Raw genomic sequence first — 15729 nt, 5'->3', positions numbered from 1 at the left:
AGAATCGGAGGAAGCGCTTGGCCAGACACAAAATGAAAAAGCTCCGGGAACGGATGGCCTGCCTGGTGAGTTTTATGAAACTTATGCACCCTTACTGCTGCCTAAACTACTTAAGGTATTTGAAGAGGCTGAAAGGCAGGGGGTCCTCCCGCCCTCTATGAGGGAAGCTTTAATAGTTTTAATATTAAAACACGAAAAGATCCATAGATACCGGATTCGTATCACCCGATCTCTCTCCTACAAACAGATGTTAAATTACTGGCCAAGGTGCTCGCCAATAGGATGTCCCGAGTCATCTCATCTATAGTACAGAGTGATCAGACAGGATTCATTCCATGCAGAGCCCCATCAATGAATCTTAGGAAATTATATTTGGGAAATCAACATAGTTCTGAGAAGCCAGGGGAAAGGGCAATTTTGTCCTTGGATGCCACTAAGGCGTTCGATAGCCTAGAATGGAGTTATATGTGGGCTGTACTTTGGAAAATGGGCTTTGGACATAGATTCATAAATTGGGTGAAGCTGCTATATGACTCACCGGTGGCGAAGGTTAGGGTTAATGGCAGAGTCTCCGAGTCTTTTCCTCTTGAAAGAGGTACTAGACAGGGGTGCCCGCTTTCACCCTTGCTATTCGCGACTGCAGTGGAGCCGTTGGCAGTGGCAATACAGAAGTCCAGGGAGGTAGAGGGATTTCGGTGTGGAGCCGTGGAACAAAAGATATCATTATACGCAGACGATCTACTCTTATATTGAGACAGGGTACGTTCCTCGATTTTGCCGGCAATGGATATCATTCAGGAATTTGGGCAGAGGTCTGGCCTTCGAATCAACTGGTCCAAGTCGGCTCTAATGCCGTTGGACCCCCTCCCGGGGGACTTCTCAGACTTACAGATCCCAGTTTCTGTGGTCCGGGAATTTAAATATCTGGGAGTAATTGTCAGCCCAATTCCGAAGGATTTCCAGGCCCTAAACCCGGAACCCCTATTACAGCAATTCAGAGCAAAAGTGCATACCTGGTGTTGCTTGCCGCTATCAAATATCAGCAGATCCAATTTAATTAAAATGGTAATGACATACCTCCCAACTTTTCAAGAAAGGAAAGAGGGATAAAGTATGCGGCGCGCGCAGCGCGCCGTGGCAAATTTTGACCACGCCCCTAGCCACACCCCTAGCCACACCCATTTGGCAGTAAGGGTCATTCAGCAGATGCCCCGGACTGTTCATATTTATAGCAGTCAGAATTTTTTTTATATTTCTGTGTCACTATATGACATGTTGCTTATTTGTGCCTATCAATCTGTGTTCACACGTTGCATAAATTCGGTGTCTTTTTGTTTCTGTCTGCACCAAACTACACAATAACAATCTTCTCTGTTTTTTCCATTTTTGCTGCATTTTTTCTGCCTTTTCTCCATTATTTAATGCGTTTTTGGTTCAGATGTGAATCTGCGTTTTTAAGTGTTTTTATTGTACAGAGAAGCTTTTTCCTGCATTTTTTTAAGCTCCACATAGAAACCTCCAGAGAAACACCCCCCCCCCCCCCCCGAAAACCGCAGAATTCAGCAGCGTCTTTTCATGGAATCACATCCACTTTACTTGGACAATTAAACACAGCAGAATAAATGTGCAAAGAAACAGCAGAAAAATATGCAGCATTTACACTACATGTGAATATGGACTAATTGTCCAAGCAAAGTGGATGAGATGTCATGAAATCTCCACCCCTGGTGCGTGGAAAGACGCCGCTGAACTGTGCGGATTTGGTGGTTCTTTCTTAATAAGTTTCAGGATTCACATCAGCAACAAACATGTATCAAATAAGGGGGACAATGCATAAAAAACACCGCAAACACGCAATAATCAGAGGACATTGTTATTGCACTCGTGGTGTGGACACCTGCAGAAAAAATGCCGCATTTACGCTATGTGTGAACACGGCCTCAGTGATCCATTTTTATTACATTTTTTTATGGGTTTTAATAAAGAAAAATAATAAATTGCGCCTTTTTTTCCCGCCATTTACCAATCCCCATAAATAATCTGATCGCTGCGTTGTTCAGGTCATTACGAATATGTCCATGTTATTTGCTGATTTGTGATGTTTATTATTTTATAAAAAAGTGCAATAAAGTTACATTATTCTATTTTTTTTATTATTTTTAGTAACTTTCTTAGAAGAAAAAAAAATCGTCTTTTCATCTCCCTCTAGAATACAGGACATAGAGATGCTGCTCTGTACAATGTAGCTGTGTCCTGTGTAATCTGCTGTGTAAGAGGCTGCATTGTAGGTTCATTTATGTGAAATCCTCCCTCTGACATCATGAATCCTAGTGGCTCAACAGCTAGAGCAGCTAGGAAAGCCAGGAGGCTGCTGGACACAAGTTTTGAACGTTGCTGGTTTGAATCCAAGGTGGTGAAGATAAAAAAAAAAAAATTGTATTTGTATTTTTTTCCTCATTTCTTTATAGTAGTTTTATGGGAACAAATGAATCTGACTCTTTCACCAACATTGAGATACAGTATTTATCTATCTATCTATCTATCTATCTATCTATCTATCTATCTATCTATCTATCTATCTATCGCTATCCCTCTATCTATCTATCTCTCTATCTATCTATGATTCTATCTATCTATGATTCTATCTCTATCTATCTATTATCTGTCGTGTATCTATATATATCCCTCTATCATCCATCCCTCTATCATCCATCCATCCCACTATCATCCATCCCTCCCTCTATCCCTCCCTCTATCTCTCCATTCATCCCTCCATTCATCCATCCATCCCTCCCTCTATCCCTCCATTCATCCCTCCATTCATCCCTCTATCATCCATCCATCCCTCCCTCTATCCCTCCATTCATCCCTCCATTCATCCCTCTATCATCCATCCATCCCTCCCTCTATCCCTCCTTTCATCCCTCTATCCCTCCATTCATCCCTCCTTCTATCCCTCCATTCATCCCTCTATCATCCATCCATCCCTCCCTCTATCCCTCCATTCATCCCTCAATTCATCCCTCTATCATCCATCCATCCCTGCCTCTATCCCTCCATTCATCCCTCCCTCTATCCCTCCATTCATGCCTCTATCATCCATCCATCCCTGCCTCTATCCCTCCATTCATCCATCCCTCCATCCATCTTTGCAGCTGAATAACCTGCTTCTGGTGTCTCACCTGCAGTATAGAGGTCAAGATAATAAAATCTTCCTATTGCTTTCAATAGAGGCAGTGGCTCAGAGGTAAAGCTGCTGCCTTTGAAACAATGAACTCACAGCTCCACGAGTTCGAGTCCCGGCTGCCCCGAAAATCCAGAGCCGATGATAATATAATTTAATTTATTCACTCCACTGAGGGGAGGAGCCGGGACATCAGCTGTGAGCCGCGGGATTGCGGGACAGCCCTGATAAATTGTGCAAGTCCCGCAGAATCCGGGACGGTTGGGAGGTATGGGTAATGATGCCACAATTACTATATCTTATACATAACTCTCCAGTGTGGATACGTAGGGAATTTTTTGTAAAAATTAATACAATATTCCAGGAACTTATCTGGAAGAAAAAGCAAGCTAGGATTCGACTGGAAGTGCTACAGCGGGAAAAGCAGGAGGGACGACTGGCGGTAGCAAACCTATATATATACTATATAGCCTCCCAGATGCAACATCTTAGGGGTTGGGGCAAAGAAGGAGGGTATGATACCAGTGGTGACATAGTAAGAGAGGGATCGGTATGGAAGTACCCAGGTTGCCGGTTGGATGTGGGACAAAGACAGATAAACGGGGCACGATATCCCACACTAGCTATGATATTTAGGGTGTGGGACAGGGGTAAGTCTCTTTTTGAGATAAGTGGACCTACAGAGTTATGGCCACTGTGGCGGAATCCTGACTTGCCAGAAATTATAAAATTAGTGGGGTACAGAGGATGGGAAGATAAAGGTATCTATTTAGTGTCACAAGTATTACAAAATAATATTCTTAAGAGTTTTGAGCAATTGAGAATGGAGTTTCACCTTCCGCATGTCTTCTTTTATCAATACTTACAGATGAGGCACGCACTGGAAAGACAGAGGAGGACAAACCCGGTAACAGTGACACATAATCAAACATTACATATGTTGCTTACATCTGAGTCCTCTAAGGGTCTTATCTCGGAATTATATAAAAAATTACTACCTGCTCATCTGGAAACACACCCATTGATTGTTAAAACCAAATGGGAACGGGACGTTAGTCCCCTGACGGAAGATCAGTGGTCTGATATCTTAGAACAGGTTCCTAAACTGGCGGTATCTGAGTGCCAAAGGCTTTCTCAAATATATCTCATCCACAGGGTATATAAAACTCCCAGCCTACTATTTAAGATGGGACTTAGGTCGGCTTTGCACACTACGACATTGCAGGTGCGATGTCGGTGGGGTCAATTCGAAAGTGATGCACATCCGGCGTCACTTGCGATGTCGTAGTGTGTAAAACCTTTTTGATACGATGAACGAGCGCAAAAGCGTCGTTATCGTATCATTGGTGTGTTCTCCGACATTTCCATAATGCCGCTGCAGCGACAGGTACAATGTTGTTCCTCGTTCCTGCGGCAGCACACATCTCTGTGTATGAAGCCGCAGGAGCGAGGAACATCTCCTTACCTGCGTCCCGGCTGCTATGAGAAGGAAGGAGGTGGGCGGGATGTTTACGTCCCGCTCATCTCCGCCCCTCCGTTGCTATTGGGCGCCTGCCGTGTGACGTCGCTGTGATGCCGCACGCCCCGCCCCCTTAGGAAGGAGGCGCTTCGCCAGCCACAGCGACGTTGCAGGACAGGTGAGTGCATGTGGAGCTGCCATAGCGATAATGTTCGCTACGGCAGCTATCACAAGATATCGCATGTACGACGGGGGCGGGGACTATCGCACTCTACATCGCAAGGATCGGCATGCGATGTCGTAATGTGCAAAGCCCGCCTTAGACCAAACGCACAATGTGTTAGGTGTGGACAGGATGATGCCCATTTGATGCATGTTCTGTGGGAATGTGGACACATTGGTGATTTCTGGAAACAAACCCTGGGACTCATAGACCAAATATATCGTATCACAATACAGCCGTCGCCCCGCCTGTGCCTGTTGGGTTTGTGGGAGGGAGGAGTAGACCCGAACTCCCCAACAGCCCTGGGAATAGCCCGTATCCTGTACCAAGCAAGAAAGCTACTGGCATATCACTGGTTAGCTCCTCTACCACCAACATTACTGGAGCTTAAAAACAAATTAAATAACGTCATAAGATTGGAAAGGGGAGTTTATTTAAAAAGAAAAACATTAAGAAAGTTTTACAACATATGGCAGCCATGGATGGCGTTGCCGGGCCTTCCCTCCAATGCATTGGTTCGGGATGCAATGCTGGACCGGTTACTGTTGTGCCTGCAGTGATGGAATGTCTGAGGAAGGGAATTAAAACTAGTCTTTTCTGGGGCGAAGTGGACTTTGAATAACGAGGTGAGAGAGGACTGGAAGGGTTTGATTGATGACTGCACAGAGAGGGAGGGGCGGGCGAGTATACCAATATGATGTGGAGCGACACGGCTGATGGAGGAGGCTTTTCTGTTAGTCTGAGGCATTATTGCATAATTTAAGTTCTGTTTATTTGTGGAGCCACGCGGTTTGAAGGCTCAATTTACATAATATACAGTCAGGGCCAGAAATATTTGGACAGTGACACAAGTTTTGTTATTTTAGCTGTTTACAAAAACATGTTCAGAAATACAATTCTATATATAATATGGGCTGAAAGTGCACACTCCCAGCTGCAATATGAGAGTTTTCACATCCAAATCTGAGAAAGGGTTTAGGAATCATAGCTCTGTAATGCATAGCCTCCTCTTTTTCAAGGGACCAAAAGTAATTGGACAAGGGACTCTAAGGGCTGCAATTAACTCTGAAGGCGTCTCCCTCGTTAACCTGTAATCAATGAAGTAGTTAAAAGGTCTGGGGTTGATTACAGGTGTGTGGTTTTGCATTTGGAAGCTGTTGCTGTGACCAGACAACATGCGGTCTAAGGAACTCTCAATTGAGGTGAAGCAGAACATCCTGAGGCTGAAAAAAAAAGAAAAAATCCATCAGAGAGATAGCAGACATGCTTGGAGTAGCAAAATCAACAGTCTGGTACATTCTGAGAAAAAAGGAATTGACTGGTGAGCTTGGGAACTCAAAAAGGCCTGGGCGTCCACGGATGACAACAGTGGTGGATGATCGCCGCATACTTTCTTTGGTGAAGAAGAACCCGTTCACAACATCAACTGAAGTTCAGAACACTCTCAGTGAAGTAGGTGTATCTGTCTCTAAGTCAACAGTAAAGAGAAGACTCCATGAAAGTAAATACAAAGGGTTCACATCTAGATGCAAACCATTCATCAATTCCAAAAATAGACAGGCCAGAGTTACATTTGCTGAAAAACACCTCATGAAGCCAGCTCAGTTCTGGAAAAGTATTCTATGGACAGATGAGACAAAGATCAACCTGCACCAGAATGATGGGAAGAAAAAAGTTTGGGGAAGAAAGGGCACGGCACATGATCCAAGGCACACCGCATCCTCTGTAAAACATGGTGGAGGCAACGTGATGGCATGGGCATGCATGGCTTTCAATGGCACTGGGTCACTTGTGTTTATTGATGACATAACAGCAGACAAGAGTAGCCGGATGAATTCTGAAGTGTACCGGGATATACTTTCAGCCCAGATTCAGCCAAATGCCGCAAAGTTGATCGGACGGCGCTTCATAGTACAGATGGACAATGACCCCAAGCATACAGCCAAAGCTACCCAGGAGTTCATGAGTGCAAAAAAGTGGAACATTCTGCAATGGCCTAGTCAATCACCAGATCTTAACCCAATTGAGCATGCATTTCACTTGCTCAAATCCAGACTTAAGACGGAAAGACCCACAAACAAGCAAGACCTGAAGGCTGCGGCTGTAAAGGCCTGGCAAAGCATTAAGAAGGAGCAAACCCAGCGTTTGGTGATGTCCATGGGTTCCAGACTTAAGGCAGTGATTGCCTCCAAAGGATTCGCAACAAAATATTGAAAATAAAAATATTTTGTTTGGGTTTGGTTTATTTGTCCAATTACTTTTGACCTCCTAAAATGTGGAGTGTTTGTAAAGAAATGTGTACAATTCCTACAATTTCTATCAGATATTTTTGTTCAAACCTTCAAATTAAACGTTACAATCTGCACTTGAATTCTGTTGTAGAGGTTTCATTTCAAATCCAATGTGGTGGCATGCAGAGCCCAACTCGCGAAAATTGTGTCACTGTCCACAGATTTCTGGACCTAACTGTAACTATGATTTGAGAACCTTATTACTGTTTCTACATATATGCAGAGAAAGAACCTGATTTATATACAATATGTGCTTATTTGATGTTTACTCTTATTAGTCATATGAAAAGTGAAATATTCTCTGTATTGATTCCTAATTATTTAATAAAAAAGATCTGATTTAAAAAAAAAGAAGGGGGAAGAATGTGACGACATGGACACTCAGTGCCTAGCATGGGTTAACTTTCTTAAAATTCAGCCAGACATGAAGACAGTTTGTTTATAGATGGGGGATAATCCCTCATTGTTCTACAAGACTCTTGGGAGTTTAGTATTGAAGTTTTTGTTGACTCATGTAATTGTTTTGGCCACTGAAGGCCAGACACCCATTGTATTACGATGTGTTTGCTGGATGCGATTTAACTTAGCTGTCTCTCCCTCGTCTCTGCCATTGACCACAATTACTGGGATATTCTGTATACGGCTTGAAATCTAGCCAATAAGAGCCCAGTCTTATCCACCAATCGTGAAGACCCCAAATGGTCTGAATGGAGAGCTCAGGTGTATAAGAAGGAGGACTGTCCATTGCCCAGAAGAACTCTTGCTACATGCTACCAATCTAGGATCTGCGGTTCCGATTGGCAAGCCATAACCAAACCTGGATTATAACACTATATGGACTTCAGCATTGAATGCAAGGATTCGGCTTTGATATCAAGGAATCCAGCTTGGGACAATCCAGTCATCTGACTACAGACTTTGCGGACCTCAGCCAGCTTCCTAGATCTGGCGTTATTCCATTCTTGGTTGGTGACCGCCGAAAGCGGGGTGCTGCTGGATTGGAGTAAGTAGCCCTGGAACCTCTGAGGCACGGACATTCTAAATCCCTTAAATCCCTGGTGAGCCAGCGGAAGGGTGAGACTCTGTTGCCTGTTACATTTGTGTGTTTTGCTGGTTATGTGTTATGTGCCGTTAATTGTTTGGGCATCCAATAAAGTCTTTATTGTTATTCCCTCACCCTGTGTTGTCTGAGTAGTGTTCCACCCATGGTTAAGGAGGTCGGGCGTTCAGTTGGGATGAGCACTGGACCATGCTGTCTTTCTAAAGGTGGCCGGGCCAGTGGACGAGAGCACCCACTGACCCCCGTGTCTCCACAACCAGTATGCACCAACACTGGGGACGTAGAGAAGAGACCTGACCAGTATACACCAACACTGGGAACATGGAGAAGAGACCTGACCAGTATACACCAACACTGGGAATGTGGAGAAGAGACCTGACCAGTATACACCAACACTGGGAATGTAGAGAAGAGACCTGACCAGTATACACCAACACTGGGAACATGGAGAAGAGACCTGACCAGTATACACCAACACTGGGAACGTGGAGAAGAGACCTGACCAGTATACACCAACACTGGGAACATGGAGAAGAGACCTGACCAGTATACATCAACACTGGGAACATGGAGAAGAGACCTGACCAGTATACACCAACACTGGGAATGTGGAGAAGAGACCTGACCAGTATACACCAACACTGGGAACATGGAGAAGAGACCTGACCAGTATACACCAACACTGGGAACGTGGAGAAGAGACCTGACCAGTATACACCAACACTGGGAACATGGAGAAGAGACCTGACCAGTATACACCAACACTGGGAACGTGGAGAAGAGACCTGACCAGTATATACCAACACTGGGAACATGGAGAAGAGACCTGACCAGTATACACCATGACTGGGAACGTAGAGAAGAGACCTAATCATTATACACCAACACTGGGAACGTGGAGAAGAGACCTAACCATTATACACCAACACTGGGAACGTTGAGAAGACACCTGGGATCATATTTCGGTGGAAACATGCTGGCTTCTGATGGTTTACAAAATACAAAATACTAATAAAATTTAGATTTTTAGGGGTAGAACAGTAACAATGCGGTGATGAGAATCTGCAGAACTAATCAAATGCTAAATATCTGCAGTCACATTCATGTATGAGAAGCCGAGATGATTGTATATAAAATGAAGATCATCTCACGCTCAGAGCTGTAGAGGATGGGGAGATCTGGAGCTGGAAAGTCACAAATGCAAACCATTGTTACCCTTTTGCTCGTCAGTGTATGTTGCAGACTAGCCATATTTTCTTGACTGTCTGGCAATGTGGACAAATTCCACGTGGTGATTGCTCATTTGTTGTGCATTGTGAAGATAAGGTCATATGTGTCTCAGAAATCTGTGGCCTCATTGTTTCATAACTTTAAGGGGTACTTTGCACGTTGCGACATCGCTAGCATCTGCTAGCGATGCCGAGCGCGATAGTACACGCCCCTTTCGCACATGCGATATCTTGTGATAGCGAACATTATCGCTACGGCAGCTTCACATGCACTTACCTGCCCTGCGACGTCACTCTGGCCGGCAACCTGCCTCCTTCCTAAGGGACACGGCAGGCGGCCAATAGAAGCGGAGGGGCAGAGATGAGCGGGACATAAACATCCCGCCCACCTCCTTCCTTCCGCATAGACTATGGAGACAGGTAAGGAGATGTTCCTCGCTCCTGCGGCTTCACACATAGCGATGTGTGCTGCCGCAGGAAAGAGGAACAACATTGTATCTCCTATTGGTGCGACATTATGAAAATGACCGACGCTACACAGATTACCGATTTTCGACGCTTTTGCGATTGTTTATCGGCGCATCTAGGCTTTACACGTTGAGACGTCGTTACCGGCGCCAGATGTGCGTCACTTTCGATTTGACCCGACGATATCGCAGTAGCGATGTCGCAGCATGTAAAGTACCCCTTATGATTTGACACGTGAGCTGAACACAACATATCTGAATCAATTGCTCTGCTCTCTGCAGGTATTTCATGCCAAGGCTTGATGGTCTATAATGCTTGTGTAAGTCCATGTGCTCGGACCTGCCAGTCATTGTCGCTATCAGAAGCCTGTGAGGAGGGACCGTGTGTGGAGGGCTGTGCATGTCCTGAGAACATGTACTACAACACACTGCTCAGCAGATGTGTAAACAGGTATACTGATCGTCGTATTTCTGTTACACGTTACATATATGACAGTAATAGAGGAATCACCTGCTGAAATTTTTTATTTTTAGTTATCAGTGTCCATGTTACTTCCAAGGAATCGATTATCATCCTGGAGAAAACGTCATCACCTCCCTTGGTAAATGGTAAGAAAAACAATGTGTCTAGTCAGTAATGCAAATGCATGAAAATTCAGGGCTCACCACATGTGGAGACATGAGACAGAAGATGAGGACTGACCACATGTAGTTAAATGAGAGACAAGATGAGGACTGACCACATGTAGATACATGAGAGAGAAGATGAGGACTGACTACATGTAGATACATGAAACAGAAGATGAGGACTGACCACATATGGAGACATGAGAGAGAAGATGAGGACTGACCACATGTGAATACATGAGAGAGAAGATGAGGACTGGCCACATGTGAATACATGAGAGAGAAGGTGAGGACTGACTACATGTAGATACATGAAACAGAAGATGAGGACTGACCACATGTAGATACATGAGACAGAAGATCAGGACTGACCACATGTGAATACATGAGAGAAGATGAGGACTGACCACATGTGAATACATGAGAGAGAAGGTGAGGACTGACCACATGTGAATACATGAGAGAAGATGAGGACTGACCACATGTGAATACATGAGAGAGAAGGTGAGGACTGACTACATGTAGATACATGAGACAGAAGATGAGGACTGACCACATGTGAATACATGAGAGAGAAAATGAGGACTGATCATATGTGAATACGTGAGACAGAAGATGAGGACTGATCACATGTGGAGACATGAGAGAGAAGACGAGGACTGACCACATGTAGATACATGAGACAGAAGATGAGGACTTATCACATGTAGATAAATGAGTGTTGTAGCTGTTTTGTTTCAAAAGTCAGCTTATGGGATCACCAGTGAGGTCCTCTGAATTAGGCCTTTTCAGGCTTAATCAAGATCGAGCGCTCGGAGAAGAGACCTGCATTCATGTGAGCATGATCAGTTTTCTCTTTATTCAGCCAAGGTACAGTTTATTTTTACCATTTACAAATCAATGTGATATTGCAAAAAAGGCTTCTAGCTGGAAATTTACAAGTTGCTCATATGACCTTTTAAGTTTTAGCAAAACAAAAATGTAGAGTCATGCATATGAGATAAGACGATAAGAAGAACATTTAGCAGACAATAATAATCCTTGAGCCTGTTTCTCATTCCGAAGGCTCCATAATGACTATGAACTACCACCAGATATACTTACTAATGGAACAATAAAATATCTTTAATAAAGAAATAGAGAAACTATTAACCCTTCTATATCAAGAGCGAAAACGAGGACTGATCACATGTGGAGACATGAGAGAGAAGATGAGGACTGACTATATGTGGAGACATGAGACAGAAGATGAGGACTGACCACATGTGAATACATGAGAGAGAAGACGAGGACTGACTACATGTGAATACGTGAGAGAGAAGATGAGGACTGACTACATGTGGAGACATGAGAGAGAAGATGAGGACTGACCACATGTGAATACATGAGAGAGAAGAGGAGGACTGACCACATGTGGAGACGTGAGAGAGAAGACTAGGACTGACCACATGTGGAGACATGTGAGAGAAGACTAGGACTGACCACATGTGGAGACATGAGAGAGAAGATGAGGACTGACCACATGTGGGAGACATGAGAGAGAAGATGAGGACTGACCACATGTGGAGACGTGAGAGAGAAGACGAGAACTGACTGCATGTGGAGACGTGAGAGAGAAGACGAGGACTGACCACATGTGGAGACATGAGAGAGAAGATGAGGACTAACCACATGTGGAGACATGTGAGAGAAGACTAGGACTGACTACATGTGGAGACATGTGAGAGAAGACTAGGACTGACCACATGTGGAGACGTGAGCGAGAAGACGAGGACTGACCACATGTGGAGACGTGAGAGAGAAGACGAGAACTGACCACGTGGATTCTTCTCTGTTATGATAAGAATGTTTTGATGGGTGATACAGCCTGCCTGAGCGTATTAATAATCGTGGTGTTATCACTCTTCCTTTTCTGTATAAACTTGACAGTTTCCTTTAATGGCAGCCATGCCTGGTTATGACTCCTTCTGGGCTGCTGCAGGGAGTGGCGCCAGTTGCCCTTTCCTCTGGGTTTTCTGTTAATATTGTCTGCGTGTTATATGCTGTACTGTCAGTGAGAGGCGCTGCTCTCCAGAGAGAAGAAGGGCACAGACTCACTCTCAGTGCTCCTGATATCTGTAATCTGCAGGTCCCATCACATTCATGTCTGTTTTGTTATTTGCAGCCTTTGTCTTGATGGAGTAATGAAGTGTGAAAGCATGGAGACAGGTGAGCGGATATTGCTCTCCATTAATGGTGACCCCGCAGCCAGCACTCATCTCTTGCACTATAGCTTACTATGAAGAGGTCATAGCCCAGGTCCTGCACATTTGTTCCTTTAGATGTTTACGCTATTGGATTGCACTGCAATGTCTTCTCATATTGTCATTTTATCATTGGCCCGGTGGGAATCCTACGTGAATGTTGTAGAAAATGTATTGTAGGCACAAGGTGTTGTGCCAAATCCATGATTTTACCAAGGTGATCGCTCACAGCAGACGGCCAGATAGGATGGGCATATTATGAGCAATCATTAAAGCATATCTCTATGAATCCCCCAACGTCTATCCATATGTGGTGCAGGTAATGACTACTCCCTCTATCCTCCTCCTAGTCCATGGCTGTCCGGATGGTCAAATCTATCACAACTGCAGCAGGCCAGATGTGGATATTGGCCTTAGCCAGGAGAAAACATGTGAGAACCAGCTTCTGAATGTCACCGCATCCTCCAGCCTGCCCTGTGTGTCCGGCTGTTTGTGCCCCAGAGGGTAGGTATCCTGGCACAATGTGTATGCATGACCCTGTGTCATTGTTGTGACCCGCACATGCCTGCATTCTCTGTGTGTGGTCAGCGTGCAGCACTCCCTGCTCTGCTGCGTCCTCCTGTCTGCAGAATCTCCACCTGGCTATAGGGAGGTGCGGCCAGATTCTGCTCACCAGTCCCCCTTTTAGACTGCTCCTCCCTCCACTCTGGGTCTGACCTTTGTTTTGTTCAGTTCACTTTGCTTTTGTTCTGGTGGCTTGCAAGAACGTTTTTTATCCCTGTGTTTTCTGTATCCATCAGATTTTTCACCTGCTTCAAGTTTTATACCAAAAATGGGAATATGGCACTCCTGGGGTTATGGCTGGTGCTCAGATAGGGTCCCACTCCGTATAGAAGAAGAATCACTTTTTTCACTCCATTGCAATGGAGCATATAATATATTCATAGTTATCCCCTCCCGCTGTTAGAATTAGCATAAGCATTATACAGACAATTCACCTTGTCTCTGGCAGGACCTGTGTGAGTATAATCTACCTCAAGATCAATTAGGAGACATCATTCCATAAATGTATCAGCCTGGAATAACACTTGTCTATATTCACTGCCCTGCTGTCTTTTTTGTATCGATTTCCTTATCTCCTATTGATTTTAATGTTTTTTATGAGTATTCTGTAATAAGGAAAAAATAATTTTATTCATGATATGGAAGACTTTGTCTTTGGATTTAGGACCTGTGTGAGGTCATACCCATGTGACCTGGTATCCAACTTTGGTGACTGAGGCTCCGCCCCCTTCTGGTCACATGGATATGATCTCACACAGGATTGGTTCTCTTTAAAATAACTGTGGATATGAACATTAAGGTAACAATTGTAAAGAAAATATGGTATGAACAGCAAATCTAATCTTCCTCCACTGATGAAGAGATCGCTACCCTTCCTTTCCCTGATGAAGAGATCGCTACCCTTCCTTTCCCTGATGAAGAGATCGCTACCCTTCCTTTCCCTGATGAAGAGATCGCTACTCTTCCTCCCCTGATGAAGAGATCTCTACTCTTCCTTCCCTTGATGAAGAAATCTCTACCCCTACTCCCCCTGATGAAGAGATCTCTACCCTTCCTCCCCTGATGAAGAGATCTCTACTCTTTCTTCCCTTGATGAAAAGATCTCTACCCTTCCTCCCACTAATGAAGAGATCTCTACTCTTCCTCCCCTTGTCTTTGGATTTACGACCTGTGTGAGGTCATACCCATGTGACCTGGTATCCAGCTTTGGTGACTGAGACTCCGCCCCTTCTGTTCACATGGGTATTATCTCACACCGGATTGGTTCTCTTTAAAATAACTGTGGATATGAACATTAAGGTAACAGTTGTAAAGAAAATATGTTATGAACAGCAAATCTAATCTTCCTTTCCCTGATGAAAAAATCTCTACTCTTCCTCCCCCTGATGAAAAGATCTCTACTCTTCCTCCCCTGATGAAGAGATCTCTACCCTTCCTCCCCCTGATGAAGAGATCTCTACCCTTCCTCCCCCTGATGAAGAGATCTCTACTCTTCCTCCCCCTGATGAAGAGATCTCTACTCTTCCCTCCCAGATGAAGAGATCTCTACTCTTCCCTCCCTGATGAAGAGATCTCTACTCTTCCCTCCCTGATGAAGAGATCTCTACCCTTCCTCCCCCTGATGAAGAGATCTCTACCCTTCCTCCCCTGATGAAGAGATCTCTACCCTTCCTCCCCCTGATGAAGAGATCTCTACCCTTCCTCCCCCTGATGAAGAGATCTCTACTCTTCCCTCCCTGATGAAGAGATCTCTACTCTTCCTCCCCTTGATGAAGAAATCTCTACCCTTACTCCCCCTGATTAAGAGATCTCTACCCTTCCTCCCCTTGATGAAGAAATCTCTACCCTTACTCCCCCTGATTAAGAGATCTCTACTCTTCCTCCCCTGATGAAGAGATCTCTACCCTTCCTTTCCCTGATGAAGAGATCTCTACTCTTCCTCCCCTGATGAAAAGATCTGTACTCTTTCATCCCCTGATGAAGAGATCTCTACTCTTTCTTCCCCTGATGAAGAGATCTCTACCCTTCCTTCCCCTGATGAAGAGATCTCTACCCTTCCTTTCCCTGATGAAGAGATATCTACTCTTCCTCCCCCTGATGAAAAGATCTCTACTCTTTCTCCCCCTGATGAAGAGATCTCTACCCTTCCTCATCTTGATGAAGAGATCTCTACCCTTACTCCCCCTGATGAAGAGATCTCTACTCTTCCTCCCTCTGATGAAGACATCTCTACCCTTCCTCCTCTTGATGAAGAGATCTCTACCCTTCCTTCCCCTGATGAAGCGATCTCTTGACTTCCTTCCCCTGATGAAGAGATCTCTACTCTTCCTCCCCTTGATGAAGAGATCTCTACCCTTAAGGCCCCGTTACACGCTACGATTT

At 44.6% G+C, this 15729-nt stretch overlaps 1 protein-coding gene across 1 annotated transcript in view; it reads left to right on the top strand.

Annotated features, from left to right (window-relative positions):
• OTOG (otogelin) overlaps positions 1-15729 on the top strand; it is a 595066-nt gene that overhangs the window by 238138 nt on the left and 341199 nt on the right. The window contains exons 18-20 of the mRNA XM_075326471.1: positions 10474-10522; positions 12705-12748; positions 13134-13287. Coding sequence (XP_075182586.1) covers positions 10474-10522; positions 12705-12748; positions 13134-13287 — 247 coding nt within the window. The remainder of the gene's footprint in view (positions 1-10473; positions 10523-12704; positions 12749-13133; positions 13288-15729) is intronic.

Source organism: Anomaloglossus baeobatrachus, chromosome 10, assembly GCF_048569485.1.
Source record: "Anomaloglossus baeobatrachus isolate aAnoBae1 chromosome 10, aAnoBae1.hap1, whole genome shotgun sequence".
In the NCBI taxonomy this organism is placed as follows: domain Eukaryota; kingdom Metazoa; phylum Chordata; class Amphibia; order Anura; family Aromobatidae; genus Anomaloglossus; species Anomaloglossus baeobatrachus.
This window is presented reverse-complemented; position numbering and strand designations above follow the sequence as displayed.